This window comes from Molossus molossus, unplaced genomic scaffold, assembly GCF_014108415.1.
Source record: "Molossus molossus isolate mMolMol1 unplaced genomic scaffold, mMolMol1.p scaffold_m16_p_7, whole genome shotgun sequence".
NCBI classification, from domain to species: domain Eukaryota; kingdom Metazoa; phylum Chordata; class Mammalia; order Chiroptera; family Molossidae; genus Molossus; species Molossus molossus.
Window position 1 is genome coordinate 13492428 of NW_023425401.1, and position 16687 is coordinate 13509114.

A 16687-nucleotide genomic window follows, 5' to 3' on the forward strand; every position below is an offset into this window, starting at 1 on the left:
TCCAAGAGCAAGTGGGGCCTAGTGAGTTTAGAATCACTTCTTGTTCCACTCTTGGAGTTAGGACCTTTGTGGAGAACAAACCTGAGCTCCACTCTCTTTTTAGCACAACTCTTCATTTTTAGTGAAATAGTGACACCACCCCACACTGAAATGTGCCTAATAAAAGCAGGCCTAATCATCCTCCAGTTTAGAATCACTGCTTCACTTATAATCAGAGCCTATTTTTAATTTTTGCTCCAGCAGATGGAGTGACTGCCTTACCTCTGGGAAGGCCCTACTCAGACTTAACACAATGAAGGCAGCCAGGGATCTCCTGGGGGAGGGGATTCAGGCTTGTCATCTTAATAGGAACCACATGGGCTTCTTGGAACCCAGTGGATGATAGGCCCTGGGTCTTGGGGCTTCCCAGTATCTTGGTTACCTTTGCCCCTGCCTTCTCCAGTTGCCAATGCTCTGTTCTGAGAATCTGGAACCTTCCTAAGTCAGGATTTGGGGAGGCCAGGGATGACAGGAGACCACAAGATTAGTGGGCAAAGCTGAGGCAGACTGTTTGTTGACATAGAGAACCCTAACTAATAAGATCTAGCATCAGGGACCTGGGCCTCCCCACCAGAAATGCATACTGTTGATGAGATCTCTTCCTTTGGGCAGAGAAGGCTTCCAGATTGGAGCTTCTATTCCACCTATCTCCACTGGGGAAATTAAATAAGTGGTCAGTTGAAGCAACTGTCCAATCTTTCAGACAGACAGTGATTGAAGGAAAGGTTTATTGAGCATATATTAGGTGGCCCCCATTCTAGTTAGTGTGAAAGGAATGAAGATGGTGAGACCTCCCCCACAGGGAGCCTGTAGTCTGATAGGCCTGCAGGATCATTAAAGGAGTCAGAAAGTGAATAGCTCCAGGAAGGAAATGCAGACCAGGAAGACAAACTGGGGGTTCTACTTTTCTGTCTTTTACTCCCTTGGAGAACCCTATGATTTGCAATTTGACTGAATGAAGGGCTAGCTACCCAGCTACCAGCACTGTTTTCCCACAAGGACGGAGGACAGTACTTTGCTCCTCCTCCCCCTTTCTGGGCCCTAACAAATAGAGGCCACTTTGGGGTTTGCAGCAGGGAGGGGCCTGGTTGGGTCACAGACTGGGCGGGGTTGCAGAGCAGCCCCTGATACTACTCTTCCTCTCTCTTCTGTCCTGGCAGGGGAGAGTTGCGCAGGCGACAAGAGTCCGCCTGGGCAGGCGTCCTCCAAACGGGCACGCACAGCCTACACGAGCGCACAGCTGGTGGAGCTGGAGAAGGAATTCCACTTCAACCGCTACCTGTGCCGGCCACGTCGCGTGGAGATGGCCAACCTGCTGAATCTCACCGAGCGCCAGATCAAGATCTGGTTCCAGAATCGCCGCATGAAGTACAAGAAGGATCAGAAGGGCAAGGGCATGCTGACGTCATCAGGGGGCCAGTCCCCAAGTCGCAGCCCGGTGCCCCCGGGCGCTGGCGGCTATCTGAACTCTATGCATTCACTGGTCAACAGTGTTCCCTACGAGCCCCAGTCGCCCCCACCTTTCTCCAAGCCCCAACAGGGCGCCTACGGGCTGCCCCCTGCTTCTTACCCCGCACCCTTGCCCAGTTGCGCGCCCCCGCCGCCCCCACAGAAGCGCTACACAGCTGCGGGGGCAGGCGCAGGAGGCACACCCGACTATGACCCGCACGCGCATGGCCTGCAGGGCAACGGCAGCTATGGGACACCACACTTACAGGGAAGCCCCGTCTTTGTGGGGGGCAGCTATGTGGAGCCCATGAGCAACTCTGGGCCGGCCCTCTTTGGCCTAACTCACCTCCCCCACGCTGCCTCGGCTGCCATGGACTATGGGGGTGCTGGGCCGCTGGGCAGTGGCCACCATCACGGCCCCGGGCCAGGGGAGCCGCACCCCACCTACACGGACCTTACCGCCCACCATCCTTCTCAGGGAAGAATTCAGGAAGCCCCCAAGCTCACCCACCTGTGATGGTGGGCTGGGGCTGAGCGCCAGGAGAGTCCACGCCCCCCCCCCCAACTACCACCTTTCTTCTTTGCTTTTTTTTTTGTTTTGTTTTAAGGTTCTTCCTGCACCTCCCCTTTCTCTCTCCTCCGCCCCCTTTCACCCCCCCCCCGTTTGTTTTCTTTGGTAACGCGTTTTTATAGTTTATGTGACGTAGCAATCTTGGTTGCTGGAATGGCTGTCAGTATCAATAGCGATATTTATCTCCTCCCACCCCCGCTCGGCCGGCCGCTGGCCCTGCACCCTTTACCTTCTCTACTCTTTGATCAGAAACAGGGTATATGAACAAATTTTCTAGCCGAGTTCTTCAATGTGAATTTGTTCGTACATTATGGCTCCCGAGGGGAAGCGATTACTTTTTTAATTTTAGTTTTTTTTATTGCACTTCTTGTAAAGAGCGAGAAAAAAATCAAAGGCGCTTTGAAACAGGGGCTCCCTGTGCAAGGATGACTAAGTGTACGTCTTTCCGTGTGTGTATGCTGGTGAACAGTCAGATTTATTTATATTTTTTTTGCAAGCATTGAATAATCTAAGTTTTAAATATTATTTATCCCCATCCGTTCGTATTTATATTAAAGAAATTCTGTACCCTGATTGTTCAGAAGGTTTCTTGAGCCTTTTGTTCAATAGTGTATTGGCGTACATAGGAAATTTTTTTATTTCAAAGGGAAATGTAATTCCTTTATTAAAAAAAAAAAAAAAAAGGTAACGATGCAATAATACCAGAGAGGATCCAGCTTTCAAAAACAGTGATTTTAAGTTTGTAACATCCGGCGAAACTGAAGAAAACAATCTGTAAACGGGAAAAATGCTAGATTTGTTTTAAGAGTTCTACATTCCTTGCTGCTCACACTCTGAGAAACAAAACAAAACAAAAAAGATAATAAAGTTTTTATTCTGAATAATATCCGCGTTCGGAAGGGGTTCTTTGGCCGAAGATGGGGGTCTGCGTGGAATCGAAGTGGAGGCGAACTGGCTGAGTAGGCCGAGGCAGGCCGGGGTCTCCCTGCAGCTCCGGCTGGGGCCTGGCCGGGCGCCTCGCCGGGGAGCACTGCGAGTTCTCGGGAAGGCGGCCGGGTTCCTGGTGGCTGCAGCTGTGGAGACGTCTGAGCGGCCAGCCCGCCGGGCTGCCTGGTTCCCAGCTGCCACGGAGGCCGGCGGCGGGCGCTGGGGCTGCGGAGAGCGGAGTGCGGGAGAAACAAAGGCAGCCGGCCCAGGCGCGGCGGGGGGAGCGCAGGTGCCCGGGCGGCCCCGCGGGGGACGAAGCGGGCTGCCTTCCAGTCCACGACCTTCCTCAGGTCAAAGCTGACCAGCCAACGCCTTAAGCTGGGAAATCGCCAGCCGCGCGGAGTATGCCGAGCACTTTCTAGGAGCAATCGGACTCTCTGCGGATGCTTCGAGGTCGTTTATCCAGCCAGGAGGAAAGAATCACTTCTAAAACTGCCGTTGGGAGCGAGGCGGCTCGAAAGAGACTGAGAGGCCCACCGGAGTCTCCAGCACAAGAAGGGCTGAGCCCCTCCCTGGACTGCTGGAGCCCCAGCATGGGCTTCCTTTCGGAATTCAGGACTTGGCATTCTCTGGATTTATTTCCTCTCCTTCTTCCCTCCTCGCCTTTTTTTTTTTTTTTTTTTTTATGGCCCCAGGGGGAGGGGGAGAGAGAAAGGAGATTAATATCTTTCTAATAAAAATGCAATTTTATAAGTACTTTTTTCATTTGATGCTATAGGAGCTAAACATTGCATTTCTATTCCTGGGCTGCCTACTGGCTGACTGGCAAAGGCAAAGACAGGCACAGGAAAGGGAAATATTTTCATCTTCAGATTAAAGAATTGCTCCGAGAAGGAACCAAATTCAGAAAGTGCAAACCTCAGAACTGCATCCCCATCAGCATCCCACCTCAAAGCTGGAAGTGAGGAACCACCTGCGTCTGGGGATTAGGAGCATCTGATGTGAGAAATAAATCCCCCTTCTCCTTGGATTCTATGTTTCTGAGGCAGAGGTGGAAAATGTCGCCATTTTGTTTGCAATCCAAAATATTCATCTTCATGGCCTCTATCTCCCCCCTGAGAAACTCCCTCAGATGATCTGTAGAAACAGGCACTGGAACAATTTTTGGGTACCTGCAGGTCTGGAGGAGCTGCTTTTAGGAAACCTCCTCGTATTTTAAGAAAATGAAAAGAATATGCAAACCTAGGCAGCTGTAAAGATCTGGGTGTTCCTCTCACAACCAGAGGTGCTTCCCTCACATCTGTCCTGGAGCTCCTGATATATATATATATATATATATATATATATATATAGAGAGAGAGAGAGAGAGAGAGAGAGAGAGAGAGAGAGAGAGAGAGTTTGGGCTATGGAAGAAATGGATTTGCTCCCCATCCCATGAAATATGGCGCGTTTTAGAAATACAGAGGCTGGAAAACCAGTCTTTGTGAGGACTGGAGCTTCCACCTTCTGGTTGTGCACATCTAAACTAAGCAGGATGAACAGACGCAAGAGTCCTCTTTTAAGAAATAATTTTAGAGAAGTGCATTAAATTAAAATTACCTGGGACTATAAGGAACATTTGGAGAGAGAGAGAGAGAAAGAGAGAGAGAGAAATCTTTCAGAGATACCGTCATTGGAACTCATTTCTAAAATCTACTCTTTAGCTGAGGGAGGAGGTTTGGAGGCTTCCTCCTTCCTCCAGGGCAGAGATTTTTAAATGAGATTCCAATATGATTTTCCACATCTTGCCAGTCAAGACATTCATTTTGGCTTTCAAAGAAAAAAAATATCGATCTCACCCCTAGCTTCCTAGATATTAAAAAGAAATCCTTATTAAAATATCTCCTGAGTTAAAGTAATAGATTTGGAGAAGATTTCAGTGTTGAATGGTCAAAGAAAAGGGTTTTCTTCCAGATGGTATTTGAATTAAGGTCGCTGAGGCAGCAGAAAGCTCTCACCCACGCAGCCCCTGACAAAGCCTCAGTGATATGGGGGCAGCGCTACTCCCTCTCTGTTGTCCTCCTCCCCTTAACTCTTCAATATTTTATGGTAAAAGCAAATACCAAAAGCTGCCATGCCAGAGTCCGCAAAGCACCTTTCCTAAAAGCAGCTTTATAACTTTCCGCTGCCAAAAAAATATCTTTAAAAAGACCAGTTTTCCTTGTTTACTTGCGTTTTCTGCTCTCCTCTTTGCTGGGCCACATTTGATCTTGGAAAGAGCTCGAAGCTGAAATGTGTTCTTAAGGGCCAGAAGCTGTCAAGGCTTTTGGTGAGCAAGATTGATCGCGCCCAGACTTCCTTCAGAGCTTTGTTTGGAATAAAAGCAAGAAAACTGAAAAACCTCACATTTTCCAAAATAGCATCTCTATCTGTAAGGCAATGCTCTCAGCTAGTCAGGACGGAGGGCACTTTATATCAATTTCCAACCCAAACCCCTTTGATGCCGACTTCAGAGATGGAGTCCTATCCTTGCGCCTTGTTCGGCCTTGCTTGTTTTCTACATAGGGTTTTCTCTCCCACCGACCTCTCTCTCCCTAGCCATCAGAATGATTTATTTTCCTGCCACCGATGCCTGCTGGCCTGGGGGAGTCTGATCACTTGGTCCATTTCAAAGGAAGCAAAGGAGAATCATCATCCTCAGGGTTTGGGGGAAAAGATACCTTCAGCTTTCTCTCTCAGCCTCCTCCCTTCTTTCTGGCTTGGTGGATTTTTAAAAATTTATTGTTTGGTACCTAAAGGTGTTGTCTTTTGAACCCTCCAGCACAGTCCAAGATGCACTCAGTCTGAAGTCTCCGAATTGGAAAAAAAAGACAGTGAACAGAGAAAGAGAACCTTTATAATCCCTCCTTGGGTCGCCCTGTCTCACCTGCGGTGCTGTTTCCCACAACAGAACCCGAGTGCAAACATCCCTGGTGGCTAAGGAAGGTGAAGTTTCAGGAGACAATTGAGGCTGCCAGGGAGCACTCACTACATCTGAACCAACAAGCCCCCAATCAGAGCGACAAGGAGAAGAAGGGGTGGAAAAGAAAAAGAAAAAAGAGAATAAAACAAGCTCCTTCTCCCTTCCTGCTGCTAACTTCCAACAGACTTCCTGGAAATCGGAAATACTCACCAAACCCGAGCCCTACGGGTATGAAACCCAGAATGCCAGGAGCCGCACACGCCTGCTTGGGGCAGCATTTCTTTGGCTGGCCGCCGCCCTGGCTACAGGGATTTGAACACATGGACCTGGGGTTGTTGTCTTGCTTGGCACATGCATCTATCTCCTGAAAAGTTGATGGCGCAGGAAGATCGGGAAGCTTCGAGAGCAGCCTCGCGTTTGCCGCTTCCCTCTGGAGCCAGACGCAAAGCTGCCGTGGAAAAGCCGGCTAACAATGGGCCGGGGTCCGGGTCCGGGGCCGCGGGACTCGGAGCTGGGCTTTGGGAGGGGGGCGAGAGCCTGCGGGGGTGGGGGAGGAGAAGTGGACAGAGGAGAGACAAGGAGGGGGAGAGGAGAGAAGAGGGGAAAAAGAGGAAAAGAAGGAAAGACAGAGGAAGCAAGACTAGGATAGAGAGGACATCAGTTCTGAGATCCAGAAAATGGTTTTGGAAAAAGCGGAGGAGAACAAGGGAAATAAAAGAAGGGGACCCAAAAATGAATCTCTCTCTCTCTCTCTCTCTCTCTCTCTCTCTCTCTCTCTCTCTCTCTCTCTCCCCCAGTCTCATCTCTCCTTTCCCTCTGCTCCTTCCTCCTGCCTTAGCAGAACTTATGTGGCTGGGATGGGGGGCCCTCGGGTGTCAAAACTTTGAAGATTAATGGATTACTTTGTTAATGACTGCAGGCGTCAGACTGAGGTGCTTAAATGATTTGTGAGGTGCGAGGCGTCTTCCCGACAGTCCCAAACAATGCGCAGAGTGCGGGGAGGCAGAGGGCAGCCGCCCGCGGGACCAGCAGCAGGGCTCACTCGCACACTCACACGCACTACAGGCGCACATACCAGGTCGTTGTGGATCGGAAGGCAGCCAGGCACCCTCGCCCCCACGCACTCCCGGGCATCCCCACCCACACCCACATATATGTATTTTTGCCCAGAAAAAAGTGTAAATAAAGCCTCGCTGGCCCCCAATGAGGCGTTCCTTCCCGACTTTTTTGGATCAATCAAACAGACAGTGGCTTCTTTTGATTAAAGCCCAAATTGTCATTGGGCAGAAGCAATCATGTGACAGCCAATTCGGTCCAATTTCAACCTTGTCTCCATGAATTCAATAGTTTAATAGTAGCGCGGTCCCCATACGGCTGTAATCAGTGAATTAGAAAAAAAACACCCCAGCAGCGATCTTCTATGATAGATTTTTTTTCCCTCCGCATTCGCCTTTTTCCTGGGCCTCGCCCCCCCAAAGCCCCTCCAGAAGAGGGAACTTTTTCTCCGAGGGGGCTCCAAGGAGAAGGCCATGAATTACGAATTTGAGCGAGAGATTGGTTTTATCAATAGCCAGCCGTCGCTCGCTGAGTGCCTGACATCTTTTCCCCCTGTCGCTGATACATTTCAAAGTTCATCAATCAAGACCTCGACGCTTTCACACTCGACACTGATTCCTCCTCCTTTTGAGCAGACCATTCCCAGCCTGAACCCGGGCAGTCACCCTCGCCACGGCGCTGGCGGCCGCCCCAAGCCGAGCCCCGCGGGCAGCCGCGGCAGCCCAGGGCCCGCCGGCGCCCTGCAGCCGCCCGAGTACCCCTGGATGAAGGAGAAGAAGGCGGCCAAGAAAACCGCGCTGCCGCCCGCCTCGGCAGCCGCCGCCGCCGCCGCCACCGGCCCTGCCTGCCTCGGCCACAAAGGTCAGTCCAAAGACGTGGCCCCAGGTCCCGGGACCCTGTTCCCCTTCGGGGCTGCCCCGAGAGCGGTTCTGGGGGGAGGGGAGCGTGGGCTGGGAGAGAAGGTGGAGAGGGAGAGATGCTTGGCTGCCTTCCCTTCCTCTGTGGGCTCAGGAGTGGGTTTGATGGAGAGAAAAGGCATCCTGCGCTCCACAATGAGACATATATTTTTAAGAAGGGGGGGGGGGAACTTTCCCTAACTTGTGTAATGTGGGATGATTTATTTGAGTTGGAACTGACCTCCTCTTGTCTAGTTGTCCTAGAGTTTGGCTTTTTGACAGTAATGAAGAGTGATAGATCGCTCTTGCTCAGCTAAGCAGCTGATGCATTAATTATAAATTGTGGTGTGGCTAATATAAAGTTTGCTCCCGGATGGAGAGGTTGGGGGGAGCTCCAGGCAGGAGTCGGACGGAGGTGGAAGAGATGGGGTCTCCCCGGGCTGGGCTCCCAGGAAAGGCAGCACAATAGCTCTACAGCATCCAGGGGCGGCCATTTTGTTGCCGTTGATCTTTTCTGCTATATTTATTCTCCAGTGGAATAACCCCGCTCGGACCCCTCCACCTCCAACTGTGCGTGTGTCTCTTGTTGGTTTCCCTTTCCGCAGAGTCCCTGGAAATCGCCGATGGCAGCGGAGGGGGCTCCAGGCGCCTGAGAACTGCTTACACCAACACGCAGCTTTTAGAGCTGGAGAAAGAATTTCATTTCAACAAGTACCTTTGCAGACCCCGGAGGGTGGAAATAGCAGCGCTGCTGGATTTGACTGAGAGACAAGTGAAAGTGTGGTTTCAGAACCGGAGGATGAAGCACAAGAGGCAGACCCAGTGCAAGGAGAACCAAAACAGTGAAGGGAAATTTAAAAGCCTGGAAGACTCCGAGAAAGTGGAAGAGGACGAGGAAGAGAAGTCTCTCTTTGAGCAAGCCCTCAGCGTCTCCGGGGCCCTTCTGGAGAGGGAAGGTTACACTTTTCAGCAAAATGCCCTCTCTCAGCAGCAGGCTCCCAATGGACACAATGGCGACTCCCAAAGTTTCCCAGTTTCGCCTTTAACCAGCAATGAGAAAAATCTGAAACATTTTCAGCACCAGTCACCCACTGTTCCCAACTGCTTGTCAACAATGGGCCAGAACTGTGGCTCTGGCCTAAACAATGACAGTCCCGAGGCCCTCGAGGTCCCCTCTTTGCAGGACTTTAACGTTTTTTCCACAGATTCCTGCCTGCAGCTTTCAGATGCAGTCTCGCCCAGTTTGCCAGGTTCCCTCGACAGTCCTGTAGATATTTCAGCTGACAGCTTTGACTTTTTTACAGACACACTCACCACAATCGACTTGCAGCATCTGAATTACTAAAAACATTAAAGCAAAACAAAGCACCACAAAACAAAAACCCCTTTGACCAGGTGGTTTGGCCTTTTATTCTGAGAGTTGATTTTTATTTTATTTTTTCTTGACCTACCCTCTTCCTCCTCTAAATGTTGAAGATTTTCTGTTTAGTGATTCCCCTGACCCAGTTTCAGAGGCGTTTTACAGGTTATTTTGGAGTTTTAGTTGTTTAAAATCTAATCCAACAACCCTCTATGTGATTTACTAAAAGCAATACGAGGCCTGCAAGAAAGTGATCATATAATTGTATCTTCACTTTCTTTTTATTTTTGTATTACATTAGGATGCATTGTCATGCGTATTTTTGGTAGAATAAATTCTCCTTTGCTATAAGTAGCTTTCTTATTTTTTTCCTTCCCCTCTTTCTCAAAGCTCCTAATGGTTTCTTTTTCTTCTTTTAGTCTAACTTGGTAAATAAAATTCTGGTCACAATTCATCTTCTTTTTCAATTTTAATATATTTATTAAGGGGGCACGTTCAAAATCTTCAACAGAGAGCAACAAAAAAGAAAGCCAGGAAATGGTTAGGGCATCTGAGAAGTGTTTTTTGTTTGTTTGTTTTTGTTTTTAGTTTTTTAAAGGGAATGGATTTGGTTTTTCAGTGTAGAGGTTCAAGCCATAGATTTAAATTGGTAATGGGATCAGGATTGGGAAGCCTTAGAGTTGTGCCAAGCCCAAGCTTTTGAAAGTGGAGAAATAAAGTGCCTACAGAAACCCCCAACTCCAGGAACATGGACTTTTCTTTAACAAGCTACTAATCTCCAGGTCAATAACTAAGTTATCAACAGTTCATTTATTTATACACATTTGTTTCAAACATCTACATTCCAACCCCTCCCCCACAAATCCTGAATATTTTCAATATGGTTGATTAGTCTCCCAGCTGTTGATGAGTCCAGGCAAACAGACCTAAAAGATAGAGAAAAACAAAAATAAAACAAAACGATGGTCACTAGCTGGAAAATACACTCCAGAAAGGGTTCTTTCCAATCCTCTGGTTCAGTCATTCTAGGATTCTTTTTATTTTTTCAGGGTCAGAAAAATCAATATTTCATTCTTAAATCTGTTTACATGGCAAATAATGGAGCATTAAAGCTTTGAAGTCAGGTTAGCTAGTTCAGCTTTAAAATTAAGTGTTTCTGCACCCTAGGTTATAAATTAACCAGTCTAGAAAAAAGAAAGAGAAAAAAGCACTTTATATGAAATATCAATAAAATGTGATCTAGGGTATGTTACTGGCTTGTTCTGTCCCTCCCTTCTTATGTGTCCCCATGTTTATTTTTCTCTTACTGAGCTCAGTTCTGATGGCTACTTACCGTGAGAAAACGCAGCGTGTAAGCAACATGTGTGGGGGCGGGTTGATTTAAGAGCTCAGCTCTTACTAGCACAGGCATGAAAGTTATGATGAAATCGGGATCGTTCTCCAGGGGTTTTGCTCCCTACTTTCCCCCACCCCTTTGCCCCCTAAGTCGGGGTAGCGACGGAGGCTCGTAAGGACCCCGGCGGGTTTCCTGCCCTCTGCACGGCGCGGAGCAAAGCTGCCGGGCAACGGCCAGGGCTGAGCCGCTGCTGTTTGCGATTCGTCCTACGCTCATAAATCAAACGCTTTCTATGAATGAGAATGTCATCAAAGAGATCAATTGCAGGAACACATGCACAAATAAAAATCCTCTTACGTATTTGCCGGGGATCCCCGTCCGAAAGCATTAAGTTAGAAGGCGTTTAGTCATAATTCATTTTTATTGCTCTTTTAAAACAACAGCTTGGCTGAGCCGCGTATGCTATGAACAGCTCAAGGCCTCGGCAGCGTTTTGTCTGCTCCCCGCTCCTTCTCTTCCTAGTGGAGGAGCCCTGAAAGAGGTGCTTGGAGCCGTGCAAGCCGCTTGCAGGCGATCATTTGGTGACCAACTCGCTTTGCACCCTCTCTCCCTGGGCGTTTAAAGGAAATTTAGCTCGAGTCGTGGGGCGCTGGCCTACTTGCCGGGAGGACAGAGGGTCTCCTACCCGGCAGAAAGAGCCTCAGGATTTTGTGGGGGTGGGGAAGGACCTGAGCTACGGAAGCCTGCGGGCTTGAGGCCAGGGAAGCTGTCTTTGTGAGCTGCTCCCGGAGATCAGCGCTCAGGGCGGTCAGCCGGGGCGGAGCCGGCTTGGCTGCGAGAGCCGGGCCTGCGTAGAGCGATGCGCCGAGGCGGGTGGGTCTCCCTCCCGTGTGCCTGCCTGTGTGCCAGTGCAAGCCTGTGATGCCAAGAAATGCACTCTCCCCTACTGTCCCTGAAAAGAGCCGCGCAGGAAGGAAGAGAGGAGAGAGGAGCACAGAGGCCGAGAACTAGCAGAAGGAGACCGGTGTGTCAAGGGATGGCTTTGTGGTACGAGCCCTGAGGCCGAGGGGGTCGCGTAAACCCGGGCCCTTGGAGGCCGACAAAGGGGCAGAAAGGAGGCCAAGGGAGAGAACGTACCAACGAGCTTCGGCTTGGAGAGCAGATCTTCCGCAATGCCAGTGCAAACCCTCTCACGTCCCGCCTCCTCCCCCACAGAAGCCCCCTTTCTCCCCAGCGCTGGAGGCCTTGGCGCGCCCAAGGAAGCCGCCTCCAGGAGGGCCGCCTTGCCTATTCCCTTCTCCAGGATAACGTTCCCCAAGTGCTGCAAATGGAGCAGGAGTGACTTTGCCTGCCTGTGTTCCCTCTTAACTGTGATTGGGGATGAGTCAGAGGTAACATACAAATACCCTTTCAAAAGGCAATGTTAAGGGAAAATGTTTCTTTGCTACTGAAGGGAGTCCATAGTCACATGTCTGCAAGTTTTTCCTTCTGGGGGGCAGGTTTTGGGGGAACCCCTATATGTGAAGAACAACGCAGAAACCTGAAAGGTTTACTAACACCTTTGAAATGCGTCTGCCTTAAGCAAAACCTCCTTCTTCTAACTGGGGAGGTAAAGCTAGAGGAGAGTGGAATCCTTAAATCCACATACAATCCTCAGATAAATTTCATCGTGTCGGATTTCCATGTGGTAAACATGGTCAGAGTAAAAATCTATATCTCACTGGCTGCAAAGCTTCCTGGATGATCTCTGGATTTCTTTTACTTAAGAATGCTTCAATTCTCGGCCTCTGGCCTTTTCTCTTTACAAGCCAAGGGTTGACACGAAACCTAATAGTAAACAGCAATTAATGACCCGTCAGCTTCAGGGTAGGATGAGGGTGATGGAGAACAGGACCCCTGGCCAAGGATGACTCTCAGATTTGCACGTGTCTCTCTAGGGAACTTGAAGGTTCATACAGGGAACTACACAGTCAGTTACAAAGAAGAGGAGGTGTTGGGGAAGAAGAAAATGTCCCGTCCACCATCAGCCATCTGTCCACAGCCCCTCCCACCTGCCAGTAGAATGGGTGTGTGTGAATAAAGGAAGCTCTACCAATTCCTAACATTCCCCCCTAAGAAAACGAGAAACGTTGCGGGAGGGGTGATGTCAGCGTACTTCATGAGAGCTGTGGTCTCGCCCTTCCAGACCCCCGCCGGAGCGCGCAGGCTCCTGGGTCCTGCAGAGCCGGCAGATGGCCTGCAGCGCACAGCCCGGCCCCCACGCTAGCCACGTCCGCTAGCGTCATCTCCCTCCCCCGCCTCCTACCCCTCAAAATCCAGTGGCCGAGCTGCTCCGGATCCCATAAGGCTCTCAGAGCACAGCTGAGTAGGGAGGAGAAAGGGGCGGAGAGCGAGGAGAGAGGGAGGGCGATGAACCCAGCCAGCCCTGGCCTTTTCCAGCAAGCTCAGCTCCTAGAGCTTACCCGGCTACGGGGCGTCGAATTACAGCAGCTCCGTATTGCCGTACTAATAGTCTGTGGGGGAGGTGGGTGGAGGTAAGGGGCTTCCGAGACCCTCCGTGGAGAAGGGAAGTTTCTTTTCTTGCCCCTGTCTTCTCCACGCCCACCCGGTGCCTCCCAGTCAGCGCACTTTCTTTTCCATTGGAGCCTAGGCCACCGCGCTCTGCGCTCCTCACTGCCCCAAAGCGCCACAGCAGGGTCTGTGCTGTGAAAGCTCCCGGGGAGCTTGGGCTGCGATACCGGCTGGGATCCTACCCCTTCTGCTCGGCGCGATCCGAGCTCGGGCCCACTGATTCCCCACCCCAGAGAGCGCGGAGCCCTCTTCCCTTCTCACCTCTCTTCAGTTCAACTTTCTGTGCGCCGTGGGGAGGGGGGCGGAGACCGGGGGAATGCTTCCCAGCCCCCACCTCCCGGAGGGGGGGGAGAGCGCAGTCGGCGCGCGCAGAAGGAAGCCTCTGCTCCCCTTCGCCCCAGCGCTCCGAATCTGCCCTTGCAGCCGCCGCAGCTGCTGCCGCCGCCTGGGCTGCCTGGGGGGGCGACTGCGCGTCACCTAGACTGAGGAGCGCTGGGGATTTAAATGCCACTGAAACAGTGATCCATCACCGCGGGAGCCAGCAAACTTTCGCAGGAGGCTCCGCCATTGGCTGCCATAATCACGTGCCCCCGGTAGCGCCCTCCGCCCTCCTGCCCCCCCTCCTGCGCACTGTACATTCATATCATTTTTCTTCTCCGGCCCCATGGAGGAAGTGAGAAAGTTGGCACCGTCACCTAGGGCTTCGCAGGACCCCGTCACTCAGTGACAGATGGACAATGCAAGAATGAGCTCCTTCCTGGAATACCCCATCCTCAGCAGTGGAGACTCGGGGACCTGCTCAGCGCGAGCCTATCCCTCAGACCATGGAATTACAACTTTTCAGTCGTGCGCGGTCAGTGCCAACAACTGTGGCGGCGACGATCGCTTCCTAGTGGGCAGGGGGGTGCAGATCAGCTCTTCCCACCACCACCACCACCACCACCACCATCACCACACCCAGCCGGCCACTTACCAGACTCCTGGGAACCTGGGAGTGTCCTACTCCCACTCGAGTTGTGGTCCAGGCTACGGCGCGCAGAACTTCAGCGCGCCTTACAGCCCCTACGCGTTAAATCAGGAAGCAGAAGTAAGTGGTGGGTACCCCTCGTGCGCTCCCGCTGTTTACTCTGGAAATCTCTCATCTCCCATGGTCCAACCTCACCACCACCACCAGGGTTATGCCGGGGGCGCGGTGGGATCGCCTCAGTACATTCACCACTCATATGGACAAGAGCACCAGAGCCTGGCCCTGACCACGTATAATAACTCCTTGTCCCCTCTCCACGCCAGCCACCAAGAAGCCTGTCGCTCCCCTGCATCAGAGACACCTTCTCCAGCGCAGACCTTTGACTGGATGAAAGTCAAAAGAAACCCTCCCAAAACAGGTCAGTCTTGCCATTCTGTGGATATCCCTTGATGATTCTGGAAGGAGTTAGTGTGCTTAGTTTTCAAGGAAAATTAATAATAATAAAAAAAATTCTTGCTTCCCACCGGTGTTGTAGGGCGTTGGGGGGATTGCCCAGGTGTGTGATGGGGCAAAGAAGCGTTTGGGACTGTTGTGTTTCCAAAGGGGCTGAGATTTAGATATTCTAGAAGTAGGAAGTGGGTAGGGGTGTGTGTGTGTGTGTGTGTGTGTGTGTGTGTGTGTGTGTAGTTGTTCTGGTAATATCTCTAGGCTCCATTAATCACTGGTCTGACCACGCTAATGGTTGACTTCAGATTAACACTTTACACCTCATCACTCACCCTCCCCAGCCCGGTTTGTGTGGAGAAAGTCTTGATTTCCCCTTTACCTGAATATTGCTCTGAACCTGTAGGGGATCACGTATGGATTGTTAAAATTTTACCTTTTCCTCTCATGGCTTCCCACCCTGCCCCCAGGAAAAGTTGGAGAGTACGGCTACGTGGGCCAACCCAACGCGGTGCGCACCAACTTCAGCACCAAGCAGCTCACGGAGCTGGAGAAGGAGTTCCACTTCAACAAGTACCTGACGCGCGCCCGCAGGGTGGAGATCGCCGCCGCCCTGCAGCTCAACGAGACCCAGGTGAAGATCTGGTTCCAGAACCGCCGAATGAAGCAGAAGAAACGAGAGAAGGAGGGCCTGTTGCCCATCTCTCCCGCCACCCCGCCCGGAAGCGAGGAGAAGGCCGATGAGTCTTCAGAGAAGTCCAGCTCCTCGCCCTGCGTTCCTTCCCCGGGGTCTTCTACCTCAGACACTCTGACTGCCTCCCACTGAGGCCGGCCAGCCCCAGGCTCCGCAACCCGGGCTGCTCCTTGGACTGGGACTACTTACTCCAAGCACATTCTTAGCTTATCTTCCTTTCCATTTGCAGCCTCTTTCTTTCTTTCTGATCCTATCTGGGAAGCTCCTGGGCAGGATAATGTGTTTACTGAGAATTCTGGACTAGATGCTTGATTTGGGGTGTGTGTGTGTGTGTGTGCGCGCGCGCGTGTGTACCTACTGTTCCTTTCAGATGCCCTTTGGAAAATAGCCTCCTTTGCCAGCAGAAACATGTCAAAGGGAGGCCTCACATCTTTTATCTATCTGTATATTTACAGTTCTCCCCTACTTTGCCCTCCAAGTGGGGTAGAAAGGAGAGAGTCCAGGAGCTCATGAAGAAGAGATGCACTATGAGCGTGTTTACACAATTAATTCACCTTTTAATTTAATTCCATTTCATGTGTGAGCTTGCTGGTTGTAAATACCTTGTCCCAAGAGATTTATCTTTATACAGATTTTCTAGAAATGTTTAGATTAAGTGACTAACACAGGGTGGGCAAACTCTCAAATCTGGTACAATTTTATATGTGATTATAGGTTTAAAAAATGAAAGCCCTCATTTAAGCTCAATCTGATGCCTCAGAGGTTAGCCTCAATTTGTTCTTTCAATGAGGTGAAAAGGCCTGCAGACAACAAGGTTCAGAAACCTTGCTGCTTGTGCTACGTCTCTTGCCATCCCCACCCCTTTCTCGTTACTCTGGCCACACTATTTAAACTTTGTGCTGGATTATTCAGAACCTAGATATTATTCAAACCAGCTTCTTCCTCAGTTATCTTAGCTGGATATGATGTATTTTCAGCTCAATTGTTAATGTGATGGATGGCACAATGAATGTATATTTGTGTGATTCGTGAATAGTCTTTTGCATGTCGCACAATGTTTTGATGTCCCTAAAGTACCACACTGAGTTCTATCAGTTATCCTTTGTGAGCCTATGGTATTTCCCATTTCCTGTACAATCATGAACAGCTCTGAGATCCTGGAGTGATGTGATCCAGAGTAGAGTTTACGGGTCTTAAGAAGTCTGTAATAAATATATTCAAGTTTCAGATATGCTTAAGGATCCGTGTATTTGCTTTAGCTACAGTTTGATGGTTCCTACACAGTTGGGTCATTTTGTGTGGGGAAGGGGAGAAGGATGGTGTGCATTTTCAAAGAGATGGGACTTTTCTTGGGGGGAAAAAAGGTGCTTTCCACTATGTAGTTGAAGGTTCCCCTATGAGTGTAATTTCACCTAGCCAGTGTTTATAATAGTTTG

General features: G+C 50.4%; 3 protein-coding genes across 11 annotated transcripts in view; all 3 read left to right on the forward strand.

The window, feature by feature from the left end:
- HOXA3 (homeobox A3) overlaps positions 1–2943 on the forward strand; it is a 45261-nt gene extending 42318 nt beyond the window's left edge. For all 9 annotated transcript variants that reach the window (XM_036246436.1, XM_036246435.1, XM_036246438.1 and 6 more), the window contains one exon: positions 1200–2943. In XM_036246436.1, the coding sequence (XP_036102329.1) occupies positions 1200–2005 (806 nt within the window). In that variant the 3' untranslated portion in view covers positions 2006–2943. The remainder of the gene's footprint in view (positions 1–1199) is intronic.
- A 4329-nt stretch (positions 2944–7272) lies between these two features.
- On the forward strand, positions 7273–9251 carry HOXA2 (homeobox A2). Its single transcript, XM_036246773.1, has 2 exons — positions 7273–7844; positions 8485–9251. The coding sequence occupies exons 1-2, from the start codon at positions 7457–7459 to the stop codon at positions 9222–9224; spliced, it is 1128 nt and encodes a 375-aa protein (XP_036102666.1). The 5' UTR covers positions 7273–7456; the 3' UTR covers positions 9225–9251.
- Positions 9252–13791: 4540 nt separating this feature from the next.
- Positions 13792–16468, forward strand: HOXA1 (homeobox A1). The gene is made up of 2 exons (XM_036246891.1): positions 13792–14531; positions 15028–16468. Exons 1-2 carry the CDS (start codon positions 13877–13879, stop codon positions 15381–15383), a joined length of 1011 nt encoding a protein of 336 aa, XP_036102784.1. The 5' UTR covers positions 13792–13876; the 3' UTR covers positions 15384–16468.
- The last annotated feature ends 219 nt before the right edge of the window (positions 16469–16687 follow it).